At 62.5% G+C, this 22,991-nt stretch overlaps 10 protein-coding genes across 10 annotated transcripts in view; 6 read left to right on the forward strand and 4 right to left on the reverse strand.

Annotated features, from left to right (window-relative positions):
• Positions 1–1,063, reverse strand: part of RHTO_05101 (KH domain RNA-binding protein) — a gene marked incomplete at both ends in the record, with an annotated part of 1,703 nt that extends 640 nt beyond the window's left edge. Inside the window, 3 exons of the mRNA XM_016418764.1 lie at positions 26–361; positions 447–586; positions 841–1,063. Coding sequence (XP_016276040.1) covers positions 26–361; positions 447–586; positions 841–1,063 — 699 coding nt within the window. The remainder of the gene's footprint in view (positions 1–25; positions 362–446; positions 587–840) is intronic.
• Positions 1,064–1,280: 217 nt separating this feature from the next.
• On the reverse strand, positions 1,281–2,608 carry RHTO_05102 (protein bcp1; the record flags this gene model as incomplete). Its single annotated transcript, XM_016418765.1, has 5 exons — positions 1,281–1,448; positions 1,542–1,772; positions 1,856–2,089; positions 2,151–2,396; positions 2,459–2,608. 5 exons carry the CDS (start codon positions 2,606–2,608, stop codon positions 1,281–1,283), a joined length of 1,029 nt encoding a protein of 342 aa, XP_016276041.1.
• A 236-nt stretch (positions 2,609–2,844) lies between these two features.
• RHTO_05103 (60S ribosomal protein l32) lies at positions 2,845–4,254 on the reverse strand (the record flags this gene model as incomplete). Its single annotated transcript, XM_016418766.1, has 5 exons — positions 2,845–2,898; positions 2,987–3,056; positions 3,131–3,504; positions 3,561–3,617; positions 4,039–4,254. The coding sequence occupies 5 exons, from the start codon at positions 4,252–4,254 to the stop codon at positions 2,845–2,847; spliced, it is 771 nt and encodes a 256-aa protein (XP_016276042.1).
• An 818-nt stretch (positions 4,255–5,072) lies between these two features.
• On the forward strand, positions 5,073–8,436 carry RHTO_05104 (sulfite oxidase; the record flags this gene model as incomplete). Its single annotated transcript, XM_016418767.1, has 3 exons — positions 5,073–7,338; positions 7,401–8,336; positions 8,396–8,436. 3 exons carry the CDS (start codon positions 5,073–5,075, stop codon positions 8,434–8,436), a joined length of 3,243 nt encoding a protein of 1,080 aa, XP_016276043.1.
• Positions 8,437–8,648: 212 nt separating this feature from the next.
• On the forward strand, positions 8,649–9,417 carry RHTO_05105 (U6 snRNA-associated Sm-like protein LSm1; the record flags this gene model as incomplete). Its single annotated transcript, XM_016418768.1, has 4 exons — positions 8,649–8,709; positions 8,777–8,845; positions 9,014–9,135; positions 9,241–9,417. The coding sequence occupies 4 exons, from the start codon at positions 8,649–8,651 to the stop codon at positions 9,415–9,417; spliced, it is 429 nt and encodes a 142-aa protein (XP_016276044.1).
• Positions 9,418–10,731: 1,314 nt separating this feature from the next.
• On the forward strand, positions 10,732–12,294 carry RHTO_05106 (solute carrier family 25 (mitochondrial carrier); the record flags this gene model as incomplete). The annotated part of the gene is made up of 7 exons (XM_016418769.1): positions 10,732–10,793; positions 11,003–11,049; positions 11,128–11,238; positions 11,309–11,673; positions 11,741–11,893; positions 11,954–12,050; positions 12,203–12,294. The coding sequence occupies 7 exons, from the start codon at positions 10,732–10,734 to the stop codon at positions 12,292–12,294; spliced, it is 927 nt and encodes a 308-aa protein (XP_016276045.1).
• A 1,711-nt stretch (positions 12,295–14,005) lies between these two features.
• Positions 14,006–15,589, forward strand: RHTO_05107 (secreted lipase; the record flags this gene model as incomplete). Its single annotated transcript, XM_016418770.1, has 4 exons — positions 14,006–14,243; positions 14,312–14,815; positions 14,895–15,254; positions 15,315–15,589. The coding sequence occupies 4 exons, from the start codon at positions 14,006–14,008 to the stop codon at positions 15,587–15,589; spliced, it is 1,377 nt and encodes a 458-aa protein (XP_016276046.1).
• A 520-nt stretch (positions 15,590–16,109) lies between these two features.
• RHTO_05108 (ribonuclease H-like domain containing protein) lies at positions 16,110–17,426 on the forward strand (the record flags this gene model as incomplete). The annotated part of the gene is made up of 3 exons (XM_016418771.1): positions 16,110–16,152; positions 16,214–16,813; positions 16,873–17,426. 3 exons carry the CDS (start codon positions 16,110–16,112, stop codon positions 17,424–17,426), a joined length of 1,197 nt encoding a protein of 398 aa, XP_016276047.1.
• Positions 17,427–17,598: 172 nt separating this feature from the next.
• On the reverse strand, positions 17,599–21,087 carry RHTO_05109 (UvrABC complex, subunit B; the record flags this gene model as incomplete). Its single annotated transcript, XM_016418772.1, has 9 exons — positions 17,599–18,764; positions 18,832–19,044; positions 19,127–19,321; positions 19,396–19,565; positions 19,635–19,797; positions 20,017–20,185; positions 20,243–20,311; positions 20,395–20,555; positions 20,703–21,087. 9 exons carry the CDS (start codon positions 21,085–21,087, stop codon positions 17,599–17,601), a joined length of 2,691 nt encoding a protein of 896 aa, XP_016276048.1.
• A 421-nt stretch (positions 21,088–21,508) lies between these two features.
• Positions 21,509–22,957, forward strand: RHTO_05110 (palmitoyl-protein thioesterase; the record flags this gene model as incomplete). The annotated part of the gene is made up of 5 exons (XM_016418773.1): positions 21,509–21,640; positions 21,711–21,844; positions 21,956–22,181; positions 22,270–22,595; positions 22,651–22,957. 5 exons carry the CDS (start codon positions 21,509–21,511, stop codon positions 22,955–22,957), a joined length of 1,125 nt encoding a protein of 374 aa, XP_016276049.1.
• Positions 22,958–22,991: the final 34 nt, after the last annotated feature.

The following is a 22,991-nucleotide window of genomic DNA, read 5'->3' on the forward strand; positions in this document are numbered from 1 at the left end:
CCTCAGCGCCAGGGTGGTAGAGGACCGTTCCCTGCGAGCGGTCCCAGTCCTCGATAAGGCACTTGGCAATCTCCTGCACGGCGAGGCGGACGCTCTCCGGCTGGCCGGTAACCTCGACGATGCGCTCGGTCGACTGGGGGAGCATCTCCTTCGAGGCGACCATGCGCGCCTGGGCGAGCTCCTGGATCTGGCGGATCTTGGAACCGCCCTTGCCGATGACGGAGCCGATGAGGAGGTGCGAGATGAGGAGGCGGATCGAGGCAGACGCCGAGGGGGAGACGGCGGACGAGTCGCCGCCGCTGGGGGAGCTGCCCGACGGGACTGGGTTCTCGAGGATCGTCTGCGCGACGAGAGAGTAGGCCTGTGCACATGAGATGAGCTCTGAGTTAGTTCGTTTCCTTTGACAGAAAGAGCCAGGCCAACTCGAGGCGCTTCGCTCAACGCACCTTGGCGACGCTCTCGACGGTACCGCCGATGCTCAAGACACGGTCAGGGACACCGGGAACGACCTTGGAGACACCAGCCTTGACATTGGCGTCGGTGCGAATCTGGGCAATCGTCGCTCCAGCGCGGCCGATGATGACACCTGGAGGCGTTGGCCGCGCGTGCAATGGGTCAGCGTACTGTAGGAGTCCAGTCAAGATTGCGCATAGCCCAGCAAAGCCCCAGCATCTCGTGCAAACACGCGCGGTTTTTCGCCTCCTCCCTCGTGCCAATGAAAGCGTTCCCAGCCAAGCCCGCCCGTTCGAGCTACTGTGCCCGGCTCGTTCCGAGCCCAAATCTAGCGCCTGCCAGTCCTCCCCAGTCCTCCCACTGCGTGTGAGCGAGCGTGCGACTGACCTGCCTCCTTTGAGCTGACCAACGCCCTCAACGTCAACCCGTCGTCCTCCGTCTGTCCGGGCTGGTGGATCGCGTCCGGGTTGCCCGAGTTGGCGATCGTAGCAGCGGTAGGTGCGGCGGCGGGCGTGTTGGCAGGCGGGCCACCCTGGGTCTGCGGGTTCGACGCGGACGAGGGCGAGGTCGAGGGGGCGGCGGCGGCGGCGGGGGACGAGTCGGAGGACATGGTGAGGGAGAGGAGGAGGGGGAGAGGCGGCTGGAGAAGAGTACGAGTCCTGGAGAGCGAGAGCGAGACGGAGGGTGAAGAGAAGAAGCAAGCCAGCGTTCGGATACAAGAACTGATTACAACAGGTTTTGTATTCATTCACCAATACAAACCTGCAACTCGCTTTCTCTCGTTTGCGTGAGCGTGTGACGACCTGGCAATGCACGTGCGCCGACTACTAGACAGGCCCAACGAACGCCTCGAGGCCGTCAACGATGTCGCTGAACTTGGGCCACGGGACGAGCATGAGCTGCCCCTTCATGTCGACACCAAACTGGTCCTGCCCGCCGCCTTCTGCCCGCCGCGAGTTGTTCGAAAAGTCAAAGACGTGTGTGTGCTCAGCGAACTGCGCGGGCAGAGTTACTGTCAGTCGGCGGATCCGATGCGACTGTAGACGAGAGCATCGAGAGCAGTCCACCTCGAACGGAAACCAACGCACCTTCTGAATGAACTCGTCCTCGACATGATACATCCACAACTTCTCCTCCTCCTGCTCCGCTCCTCCCGCCTTGCGCTGCTTCTTCTTCTTGGGCGGAACCTTGGCCTTGGCTTCTGCCTCTGCGACGATCGCGGCTTCGAGCGCGGCATTTGGGTCGTCGTCGAGGGCGGAGAGGGAGGACTTGAAGACGCGCGAGACGAAGAGGAGGTGCGAGAAATGGTACGGTTCGCCCTGTGCGTGCGACATTCAACATCAGCCGCGCACAACTCGAGAGCTGAGCAGAAGGCGAGCATAAAGGGAAGGAGGGAACGCACATCGTCTTTCGCCCACTGCAACTCCTCGCTGAGCATCCTGTACATGGGCGGAACAATCTGCGGGGGCATGTTCACCATCCGCTCGCTCAGCACGAGCCCGACATGCGACGGCTTTGACGCGCTTGAGGCGGCTGCGTCGACGGAGAGGAGGGACGAGAGAGTCGAGTGGAAGGCGGACGAGGAGGGGAGTTTCGAGAGGATGTACGAGACGAGCGACGAGAGGGCTTTGTTGGACTGCAAGGCCGCGAGCTTCGTCAGCGCGGCGCTCGAGCAGATTAAAGAGCACACTACGTACCTTGTGAACGTTCAAGTTGAGCACAGTCAACACCGCGTACGGATCCCCCTCATGCGCCTTGTCGTCCTCATCTCCACTATCCGTCTTGACCGTACTCCCGACCAGCTTCTGCTCCAGTACGATATCCGTCACGCCTCCCAGATCCAGACTCGCTGCGTCCCCCTGCAAGAGCTGGGAGAGGAGCAGCTTGATAGAGTGGTAGTCTTGAGGTTGAGGGTCGAAGAAGGAGAAGTTGACGTCGAGCATCTGCGCGCGACCTTGTCAGCGCTCCGAACACCTTTCTGAGAGTCCCGACGAGCCCAACGCACCTCGACGTCGCTCCCTCCCTCGCCCTCATCTCCCTCCTCCTCGCCTCCCTCGTCCCGCTCCCTCCGCTTCCCCTGTCCCACCTTCTGCTGCTGCGGAGGCACAAGGTCGACGTCCATTCCTTGAGAGGCAGCTGTAGAGCGTTTGGGCATCGTTCGAGCGGGTGTGGGTGTGTGGGAGCTGTGGAGAGATGAAAGCGATGAAAGAAGCTCGGGGCGGTAGACAGCGCGGGAGGCTGTCTAGAGTCGTGAACAGCGCCGAGACCTTTCAAACAGCTCGCAGCAGACCAGGCTGTGGTGGACGGGAGACGCGCGAACGACGGAAAAACAACTCTCGCAGGGACAGACGGTTTCGGGGCCAAACCAAAGCGTTACACCAGCTACAACGCTTATGCCTCCTCGGTGCGGACGCGAGCGTTCGAGTTGTTGACCTTGACGCCAAGCTGTGAGGTACGGGGGACGGTGGAGGAGGTGCAAGCGCGTGCTGGTCAGTATCTCGCGCTACGACGGCAGAGCGATGTGGGGACTCACGACGCGCGCCTTCTCGACGATGGCAACACGCTTGCGAGCCGAGACAGACGAGGCGATGGTAGCAGCGAACCTATGAAAGAACCCGTCAGCTGAACTCCTCGCCAACTCCCTCTTCCTCGCCGAGTTCTGGACAAATCGACTCACTGCTTGCCCTGCATCAAGAGCGTCTCGACGTCCTTCTCGTTGTGGACGACAAACTCCTTCTTGCCGTTGGGGAGGAGGTGACGGGTCTTCTTGTTCGAGCCGTAACCGATCGAGGGCATCGGGAGCTGGCCCTTGAAGCGGCGGCGGACCCTGTTGTCGATACCCTTGGGCTTGCGCCAGGCCTCCTTCACGCCCGCATAGCGGTCCGACTGGTGGCGCTTCTGCTCGCGGGCAGAGAAGGCCAGAGCAGTTGTGCGTGGAAGGTAGGTCGGGGGGATGGAGGGGGAGGATGACGAGTCGATCGCGTAGATGGACGAGAAGTATGGCGGAACAAGGAGAAGACGATAGGGAACGGGGAGACGAACGGTGATTAGCTGGACGGACACCCGTATCCGTTCGATCCAGTTTCCGCAAAGACCCGGAAACGCACGAAGGGCTTAGTCCTCTTCTTGACGATCTTGATCGAGGCGGCGGCCATTGCTGCAACCTGAGTTGGCGGAGAACGAGGGAGAGGTCAGCTTGTGAGGTTCGGAGGTGGCTGGGATGGGTTGTAGGTGTGGTGAGGAGCAGAGTTGTCGAGACGTCGGGATTGGCAGTACTGGAGCTGGATCGGCGGCGGGCGAGGGCGAACTGGCGATGGATGGAGGTGGTCGAGTGTCGGTGGACGGGCAGCATTTCCCCTCGCACCGCCAAAGATGCCGTGCGCTTCCTCCACGTTTCAGCACCTCCTTGTGACCTTCTGGCGATTGCCCGCACGTCCCATCGTCCTGTCGCACTCTCCGCCATCCACCGCAAAGCCTTCCCCCTCGACCCTCGTTCTCGCCCACCACGCCACCTGAGTCGCCCGTTCAAAGTGCCCAGTCCGATGCAAGTACCACCGAGTCGAACGAGACGAAAGCGAGCCGCACCAGAACTGTTGACGGACCGGGAGAGCAAAGGTCAGCCTGAGTGCTCGGTTCGAGCTGGAGATGGTCGACCGGTCCCTGCTCGTCCACCGCTCCAGGCGACTCGGCTCGAGTTCCGTGCTCCTCCAGCACTTCATCCAGCCCGCCCAGTCCCGCCAGAACCAGCCCAGGAGCGAGTGTCGCGCCGCTGTCCCTGCCCGACGAAGTTTGTGCCCGCATCGCGCGCTGCTCGCTCGCTCCCGCTCCGGCGCCTCGGCGGTGTGGCTGGGTCGTACTGGCGTACGTGCAGAGTGTGCTGTGCGTGCAGAGCGAGACTCACAAGGGGGTGAGGGGGTGTGTTGGGTGGTGTGCCGCAGAACAACCTTGGCTCGAGGACGAACCACGACCCGACTCTCGCCCGCTCACGCTCTGGCTGGCTCGCTGCGACGGCGTGTGCTGCAGAACGAAGCTACTCATGCAGGCACTCGCTCGAGCGGAACGCCCGCGGGTTGGGGCGTCCCCCTTCATCCAGCTCACTCCCCTCGGCGGCGCACGACCTCGCTTCGTTGCTCACGGGCGATGAAGACGGCCGACGATCGCATGGAGCTCTTCAGCATCATGCTCGCACCCCTGAAGACTAGCGAGGCCCCTGCCGCTGTTGGCGACTCTCCAGTCGTCCTTGAACGTCTTCGTGTGCCTCATTCTCGCGCTACTCCCGCATCCGGCCTCGCGCGGTCCAGCAGACTCGACAGCGTCTCTCTTCGCAGGCCATCTGTCCCGACTGACCGCAACTGAGTGCGCTGTTGGCGGCGACAGGGGGTTTCGAGCCGGGTCAGGTGGGGCCAACATCTCCACTCTTCCTGCGCTCGTCGTCTGGCGCTGGCGATTCACCAGCTTGACTTGGAGCCCACGACCGTGTGCACAGACCTCCGTGAGTCCATCGCGCTGACCCGCGCAGCGACACGGCCCGCTGACATCTCTCCCTTCTTCTCCGCGACGGACAGCCCTCGCAGACACTCTCGACACGGAAGCAGCGCGACAGGCTCGCTCGACAACCGATGGCGCATCGCAGACACCGAGTTGTGGTGAACGCCCACCCAGGGTCGTCGGCGCAGGAGATCGAGGACGAGCCAGACTGGTCAGGCGGACACCAGCACCGCGTCGGCTTCCGCAACCGCGACGACCGCGCGCCAGGCTTGGCACCCGGCAGCAGCATCGACATCGACGAAACGGAGCACGAGCACGAGCAGGACGTTGCCCGTGCAAAGGCTCAGCTCGAGACGCTCCGCGAGGAGAGGAGCGCAGGCCGCCTCGTCAACTTTCGCGAGGTCGTCGAGCGCCAGGAGGACTTGCACCTGCGCTACCCGGCTGACAGGCCCATCGGCTGGCGCTACGTGCTCAACGAGACCGAGGACTGGGTCAAGAACGAGCAGGACTGGCCCGCCAACGCCAAGAAGCGCAGTCAGCAGGAGCAGCAGCAGCATGGCGATGACAAGAAGGAGCACGAGGACGACGGCAAGAAGGAGCACGGGAGCGCCGAGACTGAGAAGAAGCCGAAGCCGACGGAGGAGAAGCAGCATGAGCCAAGGAGCGACGGCGGCGGCGGCGGCGAGGGCGACAAGCAGCGTAGCCCTCAGGAGCAGGCGCTCTTGGAGAACCTCAAGGGCGAGTCCGAGTATGTCGCGGGCTTGCAGATCAACGACGGCAGCGGACACGCCATGCCGCGCGATCTTCGGAACCGCACCGATATCTCCATCGACGAGCAGGATCAGTTCAGCCCGGACAACTGGCTTCCGCGCGCAACCGGTCTCGTGCGGCTGACGGGCAAGCACCCCCTCAACGCCGAGCCGCACCTGACCGAGCTGTTCGACGCCGGCCTCATCACGCCCAACGAGCTTCACTACGTCCGCAACCACGGCTCGGTGCCGCGCATCCTGTGGGAGCTGCACCGCGTCGACGTCGAGGTCGACCGCGACCTTGGTCTCGGGCCGGGTGCGCGGCTTTCGCTCTCGATGGACGACATCAAGGACGACTTCGAGGCGGTTAGCTTCCCGGTCTACCTCGCCTGCGACGGCAACCGGCGCAAGGAGCTCAACATGATCCGCAAGGGCAAAGGCTTCAACTGGGGTGCCGGCGCAGTCGGGTGCGCCTACTGGAAGGGCGCGCTGCTGCGCGACGTGCTCGCCTCGGCAGGCATCGTGCCGGACGAGGTCGATGCGCAGCTGCAGTCGCGGCAGCTGTGGGTCAATTTTGCCGGCCAGGACGAGCTCAGCGAGGGTACGTACGAGACGTGCATCCCGCTCGCGTACGCCATGAACTCGCACAACGACGTCCTCCTCGCGTACGAGATGAACGGCGTCAACTTGCCGCCGGACCACGGCTACCCCGTCCGCCTCGTCGTCCCGGGCTTCGTCGGCGGCCGCTGCGTCAAGTGGCTGCGGCGCATCTGGATCACCGAGCGCGAGAACAGCTCGCACTACCACATCTGGGACAACCGCGTCGTGCCGGCTTTCGTCCGCAGCGCCGACGAGGACGACCCAATCGCCCACACCATGTTCCATCACCCGGACACCAAGTGCAACGAGCAGAACCTCAATTCGGTCATCGTCCGCCCCGAACACGGCGAGACCGTCAGCTTCGGCTCCGCTGCAGGTCGGCGCTCGTACCGCGTCCAGGGATACGCCTACGACGGCGGCGGCCTCGAGGTGCAGCGCGTCGAGGTCTCGCTCGACGGCGGCGACGAGTGGCTCTACTGCATGCGCACGTTCCCGGACCAGCCCGTCCGCCACGGGACCAAGTTCTGGACGTGGCTGCACTGGCACGTCGACGTCGACATGGCGCAGCTCCTCAACGCCAAGAGCATCACCGTGCGAGCCTTCAACTCGACCAAGAACACGCAGCCCGAGCGGCCCGTCTGGAACATCATGGGCATGATGAACAATAGCCAGTACGTCGTGCGGTCCGAGGTGCAGCAGCGGCAGCAGCAGGGACAGGACGGCCTCTCGGTTGTCTTCCGTCACCCCGTCGAGCCCGGTACCGGCGAAGGCGGCTGGATGCAGCCGAGCGAGGAGAACAAGATCGCCCAGGCGAAGCAAGAAGCCGGTACGCCCGAGAAGCAGTTCACCCGCGAGGAGATCGAGAAGCACAGTCGCGCCGACGACTGCTGGATCGTCGTCGACGGCAAGGTCTACGATGCGACGAGCGTGCTCGACTGGCACCCGGGCGGCAAGGCCGCCATCCTCTCGCACGCCGGAAAGGTCCACCAGCAGACGACGGACGAGTTTGCCAGCATCCACGACGACTACGCGTACGGGAAGCTGAAAGGTGCGCCCCGAGTTCTCGCTGTCCTCACTACGGGAGTTCGTCCTCACTCACTCACATTGCAGACTGCATCCTCGGATCGGTCACGGACAAGGCCAAGCAGTTCATCAAGCAGTCGGCCGAGGCTGCCGCCAAGGAGGCTGCGGCATCCGGCGGCAAGGACGCGGACCAGAAATTGGCGCTGAAGAAGCATCGCTGGGTCCCTGTCCGCCTGCTCGACCGAAGCGAGGTCTCGCACGACACGCGCAAGTACACCTTCCAGCTGCCGGACGGCAAGGACACGCTCGGATTGGGGACGTGCCAGCACGTCCTCATCGGCTTCCACATGCCGGACCGGATGCTCATCCGCAGCTACACGCCCACCCGCCCGCTCTTGCCTGCTCGTACCGCCGACCGTACAGAGGGTAGCGGCGCAGTGAGCGGCGTCGAGGACGAGCGCGAGACGCTGCAAGACGGCCAGGGCACCTTCGACCTGACCGTCAAGACCTACTTCCCCGACACCAACCAGCCCGGCGGCGCCCTCTCAAACATCCTCGACTGCATCCCGATCGGCGAGGACGTCGAGATGCGCGGTCCGACTGGCGACATCGTCTACGAAGGCAACGGCACCTTCACTCTCGGCGAGGGCCAGCAGCGCCGCTTCTCGCGCGTCTCGCTCGTCCTCGGGGGGTCCGGTATCACCCCAGGCTTTGCGCTCATCGCCCGCATCCTTCTCTCGGCCAAGGACGACACGCAGCTGCGCGTCGTGGACGCCAACAAGTCTGAAGACGACATCCTCCTGCACGCCGAGTTGGACCGCTTCGAGAAGGAGGCGAAGGAGGGACAACTGCGCATCACCCACGTGCTGAGTCACCCGGCAAGCGACGACTGGACCGGCCGCCGTGGCCATGTCGACGCCGACCTCCTCCGCGACGCCCTCTTCCCGCCCGACAAGGACTCTGTCGTCTTCCTCTGCGGTCCGCCCGCCATGATCCAGAAGGCGGCGCTTCCGGCACTGCGAGGTGAGCACCGACTCTCTTACTCCGGATTGCAGCATCCGCTGACGCCCCGCTGCACGCAGACTGGGGCTACGTCGAGGACGAGAACATGTTTGGTTTCTAGTCGGCGGTTTCTCCCCTTGCCATGTAAAATGCATCGTTAGTTGGCTCGAGACATTGCTCCATCCAGAAAGCCCCTTGGAGCGCAGAGCGAGCCTTCGCCGCTACCTCACTCTCCTCGTCTTCGTTCTCGAAGCCGTCGGCTCAACTCGCTCCACCCGCTCGCTCAGCCCGTACAGCCAGTCCGCCCGCTGCAGGGTCCGCTTCAAGCCCGCCATGGACCCGCTGGGCAACCTCCAGTTCACGACCTCTGGCGCGCTCATCGAGCTGGTCGACAGTCCGTCCCTCCCCCTCTCGTCTCTCGGTGGGTTCGCGCTGATCGTGGATGTGCTCCTGGGAAACAGAGAAGGTCATGGTGCATCTGCGGGACGACCGAAAGTTGGTGGGCGTGCTGAGGAGCTACGATCAGTACGGTGCGTTTCATCGTCCTCTCTCGCTTGACTGGCCGGCTTGGAAGGGTCGCTCGCTCGCTCAAGCTGACCATACAGTCTCCCTTCGCGCACCTCCCCATCTGCGCCTCGCCCATGCCTACGAACCTCTCCCCTTCCCTCCTCACCTTCCCTCTCGAAATGCAATCGCAGCCAACCTCGTCTTGACGCAAACAATCGAGCGACTGTTTCACCCGCCTTCCAAATCTTACGCGCAGACGGACCGAGGGGTCTTTCTGGTCAGGGGCGAGAACGTGGTGTTGCTGGGTGAGGTGGTGCGTCCGGTCTCTCACTCGTCTCGTCGCTGTCTTGCTGCAGCAGGAGGAGCGCGAGTACACGACGTTGCGGATTGCTCGCTGACACGCCTCGCGTGCGCGCAGGATCTCGACACGGAAGACGCACCGCTCTCACGCCTCACCCTCCTCCCCTGGTCCTCTCTCTCCGCCCTCCTCGCATCCGAAAAGAAGCACAAGCACCTCGAGAAACAAAAGCGCGAGGGAGTGTTGTTCGCGAAGTGTGGGTTTGGGGAGGAGGGTGGGGAGGGGGATGCTTATTGAGCGTGCGAGGAGGAGGAGAGGGAGGGGAGGCAGGGTGACCCCCGTCTTTCTATTCATTCACAAAGACGACGGCGCGGAGGGGTCCCTCGAGTGTTGTGTTGGGCTGGGCTTGGGAGTCTCTCGTAGCGAGCAAGTTGTGCTCTTTCTGCGTTTTGCTTGGTGCTCGTATTGTTCATCTTGTTCATTGTTCGTCTCCGGCGGCTGGCTTGCTTGACGAGCGAATGACTAGGCGGAGCACGAGCGAGCGGGTCGACTTCCTCGTCGCTGCGAGCGAGTCTGGACGACGGTATGTACCGACTCGAGGTTCCTCTCGCTCGAGCGCAATGTCCAGCCTCTTCTCGCACGGCCCTGGCGAGCGAAAGACGGAGCTAGCTGAGGGTTCAAAAGAGACTTGGCGGGCTTTGGGTGAGCAGCGAATACACTTGAGCGAGGAGAGCAAACGAAGGCCAGCGCCAAGCGTGTGCCACCGTTCCAAGCTCTGCAAGATCTTGCGCAGAGCATGGTCGTCGTAAGGTCGACGTTTGGGGCTCGTTGCGAGTGAGGTCGAAGCCTCGGAAGCGGAGAAGAGGATGAGAGACTTGGTAGAATCAATCGAGGAGGCCAGTTTGTCTGCCGTGTCGTCGAGCTCGACTCGAGCGGGCGCAGGATTGGTACGAGCCGATGCGATGGAGGCGAGAACGTCGTAAATGAAGGAGGGTCTGCGATGTACCGAGAGCGAGCGAGGGAAGGGAGAAGCGGAGAAGGCGTGGGAGAGGTCCTCCTCCTGCATGCCTCACGCCCCCGAAGGGCCGCGAGAGACGCAGGGGTCGTCAGGTCGACGAGTTGACGTCGCTGGTGGTCGAAAGGAGTCGTCGGAAGCTGAGGAAGAGGGAGAGACCCGAGGGAGAAGACTGAGAGTTCTCGAGGCGGGCGCCTGCCTCGCTTTGATCCCGGTCTAGCTTGTCCAGCTCCCGCGAGCACCGTTGTCGTCGATAAGCCCACATCCGAAGTCAAGCGAGAAGAGCGAGAGTGAAGCGGGAGAGAGGGAGAGCGGGTTAATCGAGTGGGTTGTAATGCTGTTTGTATTCGTTTGTTTGTAATGGCTGTTTACTCGGCCACGTCACGTTCCGGGAGTGCCCGGGGCGCGCGCAAAAGGCGAACCCGAGCGCGGCGCCGTTTCTCTCTCTTCCCTCAGCAGAGCAGCTCTCGCCTCGAGTACGTCCAGCGCGCCACTCGAGCTGACAACAGCAACGCTGCCACGCCAGCTCACTCTCCAGCTCACCCAACTCACACCGCTCGTCGTCGCCGCGCACCGCAGGAAAACTTTGTTCAGCCATGGCCAAGAAGTCGAAGACGCCGCAGGAGTTCTTCACCGACTTTATGATGGGTGGTGTCTCGTGAGTCGACCCGTCATTCCCACCCAGCTACTCCCGTCCCGCGAGCGCGACGTCGAGAGGCCGAGGGCGCACGGACGTGTTCGCCGGGGTGGTGGTCCAACGCTCGCCTCGCGCGCGACAACGACGCCTCGCGGGGCTTATCGAGCGGCATGGGAGGGTCACGGAGACACTGGGACCGCGACTGACCCACTTGCGAACCCGCGAAACAGCGCCGCCGTCGCCAAGACGGCTGCCGCCCCCATCGAGCGTATCAAGCGTGCGTCACAATCCCCGTTCTCGCTCGCGTACGGGCTAGGAAGACAGAGCTGACCAGAATGAATCGTCTCGCGCGCAGTCTTGGTCCAGAACCAGGGTGAGATGCTCAAGTCGGGCCGCCTCGCCACCCCCTACAAGGGCATCGCCGACTGCGCCGCCCGCACCTACGCCGACGAGGGTCTCGTTTCGTGTGCGTACAACGTCGCTGCGACCCGGAGCGAGCGACGCGAGCTGACTTTCAAGACGTGCTTCTCGGGCAGTCTGGCGCGGCAACACTGCCAACGTCATCCGTTACTTCCCGACCCAGGCGCTCAACTTTGCGTTCAAGGACTACTACAAGTCGTTGTTCTCGTACGACCAGAAGCGCGACGGCTACACCAAGTGGATGCTCGGCAACCTCGCGTCCGGTGGTGCCGCCGGTGCGACCTCGCTCCTCTTCGTCTACTCGCTCGACTACGCCCGTACCCGTCTCGCCGCCGACAACAAGTCTGCCAAGAAGGGCGGAGGAGAGCGCCAGTTCAACGGCCTCCTCGACGTCTACAAGAAGACCCTCGCCTCTGACGGCGTTGCCGGTCTTTATCGCGGGTTCGTCCCGTCGGTCGTCGGCATCATTGTCTACCGCGGTGTAAGAAGACCCTCCCTCTCGTTGCTTGCGCCGCGAACCGATCGCTGACGCTCTCGTCCTCGGGCAGCTCTACTTCGGCATGTACGACTCGCTCAAGCCGGTTGTCGTCTCTGGCTCGCTCCAGGGCTCGTTCCTCGCCTCGTTCCTCCTCGGATGGGGTGTCACCACCGGTGCCGGTCTCGCTTCGTACCCTCTCGACACCATCCGTCGTCGCATGATGGTGCGCATCCTTCCTTTCCTTTCGCGAGAGTCGTTGCTGATGGTTGTCGCGGGCGCGCAGATGACCTCGGGCGAGAAGGTCCACTACTCGTCCATGTTCGACGCTGGTCGCCAGATCGTCAAGGCCGAGGGTATGGGCTCGCTCTTCAAGGGTGCCGGTGCGTCTCGCTTTCCTTCCCTCGCGGCTCTCCAACTCGATCGCTGACCTTCCTACGTCTGCAGGCGCCAACATCCGCGAGTCACAGTCTCCTCCTACTGCACGAAACACGGCAGGATCCGCTGACCTTGATTCTTTCCTCGTCGCGCGCAGTCCGTGGTGTCGCCGGTGCTGGTGTCCTCTCGCTCTACGACAAGCTCCAGGAGCTCATGTTCGGCAAGGTCTACTCGGGTGGATCTGGCTAAAGCGCCCCGGTCGCCTCTGTCTATCCCTTCGTCGTCGTACATCCCGCTTTCCTCCTCCTCGATTTCGTCTCTTCAGAGCAACTTCGTCTTCATTTTGGCCGTGGCAACCCTCCGAGTCTCCGTTCGTGTGAGAGACTGGAGAGAATGCTCCTTCCGAGAATGATGCTGGCGCTGTTCGTCGCACGGTCTTGCCTCGCTGTCAAACTCGGCTACTTGAAGAGTTTGGGTGAGAAGAGCAATGCGCCTCAAGCGAGCTCGCATCCTCTCCTGCATGGCTGCCGACCGTAGCCTTGAACTCCTCGAATTCTTCGGCAACCATGGTTTCTTCGTCTTCTTTCTCATCCTCAGGCTGTTGACGGGGACGGAGGGTGGGCTCGAAAACTTCCTAGCGAGCTCCAAGCGAGGCGAGCAGCAGCGAGCGAGCGCGTTGACTGAGGGAGAGCTGTCGCCTCGACTTGGCGCTCGCGACCGTGCAGTCAGAGACCGCCGCACGTCTCTCTCGCGTTGCCTCTCCTTGAAGCTTGAAGTTGGCTATCCCTCGTCCACCTCACTCATTACCGTTCCGCAGCTCGCCTGCTACGCTTGTGCGCATTCCACTGAAGCTGGACTACTGCTGCTCGCCCTCGCTCAGCCCGCCAGCGTCCTCGTTCCGCCTTCCCACCTCCTCCTTGACTTTCATCTCTCAACTCGATCCCTCATTCAACGATGGCGCTGGGTGCTGAACAAGACGCTGGAGTGCGTGGAAAGAGCACTTGGAGGGGACTGATGGTGCGTACGGCCCACTAGCTGTGTTGGCTTTCTCGACACTCCCTCCGAGATCGCGAGGCTGGCGAGAGTGGACGCTGATCCGCACTTTTGGTGCGTGCTTGCAGGTTTACTTGGGCTCCGACACAGTTACTCTGTGCCTTCGCTGCTACCGGACGCTTCAATCAGCCGAACAGATTGCTGCCGACTCGCCTCTCGACTTACTCTCGCTCTCGACTTGCTCTCGACTTACTCTCGCTCTGTCTGTTGACACTTCAGCCTTCCTTTAGGCCAAGCTGGGCCTTGTCTCCTTGCTGCTCTGATTCTTTTGCCGTCCGAGTCCATCCGTTCGACGCGGGAGGAGTCAGTCGTGGCGACTACACCTTCGCTCGCACTGAAACGGCTCCCCTCCGTCTCTCCCGCTCACTTCAGGAGACTCAATCTGTCGAAGTGCGTTCTCTTGCTTGGAGCTTTGCCGACACGGACTCCAGCAGAGAATGGGCTGACCTCCCTGCTTCACCCCTCCTCGCCGCTTTCCCTCGACCTCCAGACTGCCTCTTGACTGCACCTGCGCCGCTTCTCGCACCGCTTTGCGCGACACACATATCGACCACCCCTTCGCACCTGCTCTCGGACCCGACGCACGCCCTGCAGATTGCCATCGCCGCCCCTCAACCTTTTCATCTCGAGGACAATGCTGCACCCCACCGCCGACCGGCTTTCTCACCGCTTCGCCTCGCGTTGGGCCAACTTTGGGCTCACGTGCGCCTTCCATCGGCACCGGCAAGCGCACACGCCTCGCTGGGGCTCCTCGCGCCCACCGCCTCCTTTCTCACCCGCTCGGTCCTCGTCTGTTGTCCTTGCTGTCCGAAGGCGCTCGACAGGGTTTGCTCAGCGACCTTCGTCGTCCGCCCGTCGTCTCTCACACTCGTTTGATACCACGCTCGTTCCCCTTTCTTCCACCAAGATGCGAACGGCCTTCGTCGCACTCGCCTTCGCAGCCCTCGCCGCGGCTACACCTACCTCGACACCGAAGCGGCGCAGCCTCGCCCTCTCTCCCCCCGGCACGAGCGTACCGCCATCGAAGGATGCGTTCTACGACGCGCCCAGCGGGTTCGGGCGCGCTGCGAACGGGCATGTCTTCAAGGCGAGACCGGTTTGGACGCCGTTCGACTCCGAGGCTTCCGGGGCTTACCAGGTCCTCTGTGTGTTCGGAGTCGCTCACTTGTCGTTTAGAGACGAGCGATACTGACTATGCTTTTGTCGCTCACAGACAAGACGACCCTTGCGACGGGAGGCGACGCAGTGACGGCCGCAACCTTGTTCGCTCCGCTCGAACCGGTCTCGCCTCCGCGCATAATGGTCCTCGCCGCGCCCATGGACTCGGCCTGCCGCGACTGCGAAGTCACCTTCGTCCTGCAGAACGGAAGCAAGTCAAACGCGACCGACTTCCTCCTCAAGTCCGTCGCGATCGACATCTTCGCTGGCTTGCACAAGGGCTGGTACGTCGCCGTGCCGGACCACGAGGGACCGAACGCTGCGTACATCGCCGGCGTGCAGGAAGCTTTCGGCGTCATTGACGGCTTGAGGGCGATGCTCAACTTCCCGAACATCCTTCCGAAGACCGACGGCTACAAGGCTGTCATCCACGGCTACTCGGGCGGCGCGCACGCAAGCGCCTGGGCGAACCAGTTCCTTCCGACGTACGGCAGCGAACTCAACGTTGTTGCCGCTGCGTACGGCGGTACTCCTGTCAGCGCCTCCTTCGACGGTCTCGGTACGTTTGCTCGCTATCCAGAGGTACAAGCTTGCCGAGACCAGCTCACCGACGTGTCTTCCTCGCCCTCGTCGCGCAGCCAGCATCTCGGGCGGCGGCAGCTTCCTCTTCTGGGGCGCCCTCGTCGGCCTTTCGAACGCCTACCCCGAGCTCGACCACTTTATCCGCCACCAGCTCTTCCCAAATGGCACCGAAGCCTTCGAGGCAGCTCGCTCGCTCTGCAACACCCAACTCGGCGAGTACCTCGGCGACAAGAGCCTCGTCTCGTTCTTCCGCAACGGCGCAAAGACGTTCACCTACTCGACTGCGCTCAAGTACAGCAAGCTGGGTCAGCTGGGCGAACCCGTCAAGAAGGACATCTCGCCTGCCGCCGCGACCGACGGCATCGTTCGTCGCCCGACCCTGATGTACCACTCGTCCACCGACGACATCGTTTCCTGTGCGTCCTTCCCCGTGTAAACAGAGGAGAGGCCCACTGACTCTACACGCCCTCCCACAGACGCACCGGTTCCTGCGTACGTCGAGTCGCAGTGCAAACGCGGCGCCAAGATCCTCTTCGAGACCGCGCCCGGCTTCACGCACACGACAGCCGCCATCATGTGGACCGCCGACGCCTACAACTTCCTCGAGTCCGCCTTCGACGGCAAGCTCAAGCTCGACAAGTGTCAGCAGAAGACTGGCATCACGACGCAGCTCGGCACCGACGAGTTTATCGCCGCTATCGGCCAGTCGGCGTGGAGTCTCATCCAGTCGCAGATGCAGAATGCGTCCTAAGCGGCCGGCGCTTCTTGCGGTACCCGTCGTCCGCCTTGATACTCCTCAACCATACTCTTTCGTTCCTTTCTTCCCCTCACTGCCATAACCTCTCTTTCTCGCTTATCGCAGGTCCTCCGAGGACTGTTTGCGCCGCAGGGAACGCCTCGCAATCCAGCACGTATGCTGCTCGGAGTCGTCAGCGAGAGTTGCGAAGGTCTCCTCCGAGCTCCCTCTCGTCCGGGCTCTCCTCCTTCGCTCTTCTGCTTCCTGGCCTCTCGCAAGTGTCGTGGGCCTGTGTATTTGATCGGCGAGCGTTTCCAGGAGATCACTCCCTCGTCTCGTCCGCCTGCTCTCGCCTTGTCTTCCTCCCGCTCTCTCACTCCGCTCCTTCCGCGCTTGCTAGACTGTCAGAGAGCAGAAGACTGCTCTAGACGACTCATCGTGCCCTTCACGCACACTCCCGTTCCCTCGCACCTCGTCATTCCTCCTCATCAGTCTCGCTCAACACCCCTCGACAACTCGCTCGCGGCCGCACTAGATGGCGCAGCAGCTGCCTGCAGTGTTTGCGCAGCTGAAGTACGGTGCGGGGCGCTTGTTTCTCACCCGATAACTCGCTTGCTGACCTTCAGCTCTCCCCACCAGTGTGCTTTAGCTGGCCCAACACGCAGCTGCTCAAGCGGGACCCGATCGCGCGGACGTGGTTCAAGTCGCACTGCACGATCACGACGTTGCCTGCTGCGCTCGGCGGCTGGCCCCTCACGCTGTACGAAGCCGTCGCGTCCTCGACCCAAAGCGTTCCGGAACTCTTCCTCTCCCAGCAGCAATGCGATACCCTCCTCAACTCCCTCGCCGAGCTCATGGGACCCAGTCGCGCTCGGGCGAGCTGGCGTGACTCGGCGTGGCACAAGCGCGAGGCCCTCATCCGCTCGTCGGCGCAGGCAGGTGGCATCAAGGTCCACGTCTTTCACTCGCAGGCAGAGCTCGAGGCGCGCTTTGCCGAGCTGAAGGACGGTGATGACTGGGCAGCGACGAAGACGCACTGGCGGGAGTTGAAGCGGGCGCAGGAGGTCTTTCAGTGGTTGGGCAGCGGAGCGACGAAGCGGCCAGCGCTGGGCGAGCCAAAGTTCGTTGCGGTGGACATAGAGACATGGGAGCTGGATCATGCGCTCGTGACGGAGGTCGGCGTGGCGAGTTTGCGGTATCTTCAGTCGGGCAAGATGGTGACTGAGGCGCGGCATCTGGGTGCGTTCGCTCGCTTCTCCCGCTTGCTGCTCAGGGTGCTCATGCCTTGTTTTCAACAGTCCTTCAAGAGAACTCGGACAAGCGGAACGGGCGTTACTGTCCCGACGCGCGCGACTACTTCCAGCTCGGTCAGACGGTCACCCTTCCTCGCCAACGACTAGCGCGCGAGCTCCACGACACCCTATTCCCCTCCGACGAGCTCGCCGGACCCATCATCCTCCTGCTCCACGACCACCGCAGTGACTCCAAGTCGCTCGCCTCGCTCGACGTCGACCTCAACAAGTACGAGCGGAACCCGCTCCTTCCTCCTCCCGAATCGCCGCTCTACAACCCTCCAGATTCCTCCGACGCCATCCCCGACTCTCCACCCTGCTTCCTTCTCGACACGCAAAGACTCTTCTCCGGCTTCTCCCGCCGAAAGCGCCAGTCTCGCCTCGAAGACGCCTGCCGCGCGCTCGGTATCGTCCTGCCCGGCAACGAGCCTATCGCATATCACAACAGCGGGAACGACGCATGGGTCACGCTCCAGGTCTTCCTGCGCCTCATGCAGACGCCGATTGGCGAGACGGCGGACGAGGTCAAGCCTGCGGGCTGGACGCCTGGCGGGAGGTGAGAGCGAAGACGGCACATAGACAGTCTTGCAGTTTCTCTTGTTGTTGCACTTCACGCAGTTCGTCAATCCTGATACTGCTGGAGATGCGTGAGGTTGCGTTGCGAGAGAACGGTGCGGAAAGACTACAAACAACAGGAGTGAACAGAGCTCGCACAGAAAACAGATCTAGCGTCTAAGGCGACTCGACGAACTCCTCGTCCGCCTCCTTGCGCGTCCGCCGCTTCTTCGGCTTCTCCTCACTAGCCTCCCCGTCGACCTCGCCCTCTGCGTCGTCCTCGTTCACCTTCTTGCGAGTGCGCCGCCTCTTCGGCTTCTCCTCCCCTGCTTCAACGCCCTCTTGCCCACTCGCGTCCTCGCCTGCCTTCTTGCGCGACTTTCGCCGCTTCGGCTTCCCTTCGACATCTTCCCCGTCCACCGCCTCGCCCGCTGCCGCTGCCGCCTCCTCCTTGCGCGTCCTCCGCGCGCGAACCGTCGCAATCAGCTGGTCCGCCTTCTTCTGCGCCGCCGCTCGCTCCCTCTCCGCCTTGTTCTCGACCTTGATCCGTTCCTGCTCAGCCTTCTTCCGCTCCGAGGTGACCTGCCGCTCCTCCTTCTTGATCGTAGACTGCGTCCGTTTCCAGTGCGCAATCGCGCCGTGTCTGCAGCGCGAGATGATGTCGCTCGCCTGGCCCTTCGTGAGACCGCCCGGCCGCATGATGTCGACCTCGACGTCCATGGGCTTGCCGACCCAGACGCCCGAGATCGTCGTCTTGCCGTTCTCGCGATCCTTCTTTGGGATGAGGCGGTTGATGATCATCTCCTTCTGCCGGTCGGTCGCCTCGCCTGACCGCCACTTGGCGTACCGCCCAAGACCGTACGTCTTGAACGTGCGGTGGTTCTTGAGGTACGTGTCGGCCTTGAGGAGGCACTCGCGTGGCGAGTAGCCGGTCGCGATGGTTTGGCTAAAGACGGCCTGCGACTTGCGCTCGCCGACGTTCGGGAACGAGCGGAAGATCTGCGCCATGAACCCGTGCTCCGGATGCGGCGACATCTTGACCCACCCGCTGTTCATGAGCTGCAGGATGAACACGTTGTTGCCGCAGCCGACCCAGGCGTTGCGTGACAGCCGAGCGACCGAGTTGCCGCCTTCGCCTGTCCAGCGCCGCATTTCGGGAGTGACGTTCTCGCCCGTCTTCGGGTCACGCGGGTTGGCGAGGTGCTCGACGAGGTCGAAGGCGGTCGTGAAGTGCTGGTACTGGATCGAGTGGAGTCGGCGGACGGGACTCTTCTCCTCCTCTTCCTTCTCCTCGCCCTCCTCTTCCTCCTTGTCCATCTCCTCCAATTCCTCCGTCGACTTGCCTGCGCAGACCGGCGACGGTAAGCGCAAAGAGGTTGCGAGCATCCGAGAAAGCAAAGGCAAGCTTACCGATGATCTCAGTATCCGGGTCCAGCCCAAACAGCGTCGGCGTGCACATCATCCCGCCGCTCCTCTCCGCCGAACCGAGCAAGTCGATGATCAGGCAGTCCTTCTTGTCTGTGTGAGGCGAGAGCCGCAAGCCGCGACCAATCATCTGAAGGAAGAGGTTTTGCGATTTGGTCGGGCGTGCGAGGAGGACGCAGTCGATCTCGGGAAAGTCGGCTGTGAGGAAGCTCAGGAGATTCAGCGGCTGATGGCGGCCAGATAGAGGGCGCCAGCTGCTGCGCTCGAGACGTCCACTCACCTCCTTCCGTCAAGATCCCGTAATTGATGAGCACCGGATACTCGCCGGCCCTGAAAGCGCGGTACAGCTCAGCCCGATCCGCCTGCTTGGTAGCCATCGAGACGAAGCGAGCGTCGATGCCGCGCTCGCGGAAGGCGTTGGCGAGATTGACCGAGTGCGGGACAGAGGCGGCGAAGATGAGGGTCGAGCGGCGGTCTGCGGCGGCGTCACATTGATGAGAGCGTCAGCTATCGCCGAAGCAGAAGCGGGGAACGGCAGCGCCTGCTCACCCTGCGCCTTCTCGAACCAAGCATCGATCGCAAAGTTGTTGAACTCAGACTTGTCCATAGCGTTTGCAAGACTAGAAGGCACAAAGTCGCCCGTCTGGCGCGAGACGTCGACTTCGTCGAGGTTGAGGCGGTCGCCGAGGCGGATGGTGGTGAACTGCAGTTGCGAGAGCCTGTTTGTGCGGCAGCATGAGTGCAGAATCCGCGCATCGAGGGCGATTGAGGGAGAGAGGCAGACGCACCACTTCCCGCGAATCATGTCCAGCCACTCGCCATGCCAGACGATCTTCTCAAACACCTTGCCAAGCGCGATTCCGTCCGAGCGTCCCCACGTCGCGGTGAAAGCGATGAGCGGTACTCGTGCTCTTCCGAGCGAGTCGAGCTTGAGCGGGAGGGGATCCGGGTCTGGGTCGGGGATGGGCACGGGCGAGGAGGCGGCGACGGCGGCGGCGGCGGCGGGCGAAGAAGCGACTTCGAGGATGTCGTCGACCTCTTCTTCCTCCTCCGGCAGAGGCTCGAAACCTTCCTCCGCCTCGACCTCAGCAGCAGCCGCAGCCGACTGCAGCGCGTCAACCTCATCCTTCGACGTGATCCGGCTCGCCTTGATCATCTCCTGCGCCTCACCGGTCCCGCTGACCTCGCCCTCGAAGCGCTTCTCGATCTCCGAGTCGAAGCGAGAGAGAATCTCGATGTACGAGGGCGAAGCGGCGTGGTGGGCTTCGTCGATGATGACGGCTTTGTGCCGCTCCGGAATGAACTTCTCGAGTCGTGCGCAGTCGTCTCGCGCGAGAGTCTGTAGTAGTCGAGGTCGTGAGCGCGAAGATTGGAGGGGCGGGAGAGGCAAGCTGACCTGGAAAGTCGCGACGGTGACATGCCCCAATCCGCTTCCTCTGCTGTCGCCCTGTTCGACGTCTACAACCTGTGAATGGCTCAGAAGCAACCATCAGCACTGTACGATCCTTGAATCGTGTGTCAGCCTGCAGCCCGCAGGATCATACTCACCAGATCCGGATACGCCCTTCTGATAGCCTCGCCCGTTTGCGTCGCGAGCTGGATCGAGTTGACGATCACGAGGACTTGGTCGGCACGTTCGCCAGTGACGGGGTGTATCCGCGGCGGGATGAGCGAAATGAGGTTCGTGAACATGGCTGTTTTGCCGCTGCCTGCGGAGAGGAACCGTCGACTGGGTGAGCTCTCGTCCGCAGCTTGTCATAAAGACCTCCACAGCCTAGAGCACGTGCTCCGCTTCGCGGCAGACTAACTTGCAGCACGGCGCCGAAAGATGAATGATGCGAGCCGGGAGGACTCACCTGTCGGCGAACTGACACCCAACCGGCTGTACTCTCCCTTCTTCAGCTCGTCCAACACGCTGTTGACGCATTCCTGTTGATATGGTCGCAAGTTGAACAGGTTCCGCTGCGGTTTTGAGTCGCCAGAGGATCGGGGTGTGTGCGGTGGAGATGAGGAGGGTGGTCGAGAGGCGGCTGCTGCGGTTGCGAGGTGTCTGGACGGTATGATAGGTCGTTTATAGCGGGTCTCAATTGATCGTCCGGGTCTCTGTGCTGTGTGCAAGCTGAATCGTCGCGAGAAGGCTGGCGAGGAGGCGGAGGGTAGCAGTCGTCGCGGGGACAGAGCAGGTTGGGGTAGCAGCAGTCCAGGCAGCCGGACTGGCCATCCCAAGCCCCGTACGAGCATCTCCAAGCTGCCACCGCTGTCGAGGTGAGCGGTCGATGGTCAACTCACTCCTTTGAGACTGACATCGTCCTCGCTTCCGCTCACAACGCTTTCCGGTCTATCCTGCTTGGCCTGTCAGACGTTAGAGTACGTATACACCACGACTGGGCCTTGCGATGCTTCCTGGGCCTTGTGTCGTCCTGCGGGACCTTGTGGGGCGACGTCGAGTGATGAGGGATTCGCGGGCGACGAGGCCAGCGCAGCGGTACGATGGGCATTGCGGCGGATGGAAGAGAAGGACATGCAGGGTAGCGTCGCAACGATTCGCCTCAGGAGGAGCGAGGACCGTTGGACGCGCTCGTTCGGTCCTTCCGCGCTCTCGCAAACGCCGTTCCAGCGTTTCGCCCGGCACTGACGTTGTTGTTCTATCGTTCAGCAGATCATGCGGCTGCGCTTCACGTCTGCGGCGGCGGCCGTCCTCCTCTCCGCCCTTCCCGCTTCCTTCGCGCTTCCGACACTCTCGCCTCCCTCCCAGCTTCTCTTGCGACCGTCCGCTCCTCCGATCCCGATTGTCGTGCGTCCCTGCCTTTAGAGACGTCAAGAAGCTGCCGCGGTGCTGACAGTTCATCGACTTCCTCCCGCAGATCTGGCACGGACTGGGCGACCGCTTCGACGCACCTGGCCTGCAGTCGTTGAAGGCGGACCTCGAGGCGACCGAGGGACTCGAAGGCGTCTTCGTACACATCGTGGAGGTGGGAGCAGATGGGCCGGCTGATCAGTGCGTCCTTCTCTCCGGTTGCGCTCTCCTCGCAGCGTTCGAAAGCGGAGCCAGACGGACGTCGCGTCCCATATTCCGCCTTCCGCAACACTGACGATGTCATATTCGCAGGAAAGCGACTTTCTTCGGCTCAGCCAACGCTCATGTCGCCCAAATCTGCGCCCAACTCGCCTCTCTCCCCGAAATCACCGATCCCGCTTTGAACCCCTCGCGCATGTTTGACGCGCTCGGCTTCTCGCAAGGAGGTCAGCTCTTGCGCGCGGTGATTGAGCGGTGTGATGGAGAAGGACTGGGAGGTGTCAAGGCGAGGAATCTGGTGACTGTCGGAAGTCAGCATGTGCGTCGAAATCTGTCGCGAGCCAATCAACGTTGCGGTGCGCGAGTCATCCGTCACATGCTGATCTGTGCCATGTCTGTCGACGCAGATGGGCATCTCCGCCCTTCCTCCTTGTTCACCCGGCTCCTCCCCCTTCTCTCCCTGCCGTCTCATGCACCTCTCACTCGTCCGCTCCTCCATCTACTCGCCCTGGGCACAACAAAACATCATTCCCGCGCAGTACTTCCGCGATCCAGCGCGGATTAATGAGTACCTCGCCGCGAACGAGTTCTTGAAGGATATCGACAACGAGCGGGAGGGCGATAGGCAGGTTGAGCAGGGAGAGAGGGTCGGTGGTGTCGAGGTTGAGCCGCGGAATCAGACCTACAAGGAGAACCTGATTAGCTTGAACCGCTTCGTCATGTTCCGCTTTAGGTCCGTCTCCTTGAACTCCTTTGGTTTCAAGCTGTACTGACTCGCTCGATCGCAGTCTCGAACAAACTGTCGTCCCGCCTCATTCATCACACTTCACCGTCCCTTCCCCCTCCGCCTCCAACTGCCCGCGCCCGCCTCTCCCTCCCGACCCCTCCTGCTACCCCACTCCGCTTCCCTACTCCGACCTCCCGCTCTACGCCGAAGACTACATCGGGTTGCGCAAGCTCGACAAGCGCGGTGCGGTCGTGCTGGATGTCTGCGAGGGGCCGCACATGGACATTGACGAGGAGTGCTGGCGGAAAATCTCGAGGTGGTTCGGCGAGCGAGGTTGGAAGGGAGAGGAGGGCGCAGGGCTTGCGTAACTCTCCGATGTACTCTCAGTGCGCAACAAGTCCT

The sequence above is a fragment of the Rhodotorula toruloides genome (genome assembly GCF_000320785.1).
Source record: "Rhodotorula toruloides NP11 unplaced genomic scaffold Scaffold3, whole genome shotgun sequence".
Lineage (NCBI taxonomy): Eukaryota > Fungi > Basidiomycota > Microbotryomycetes > Sporidiobolales > Sporidiobolaceae > Rhodotorula > Rhodotorula toruloides.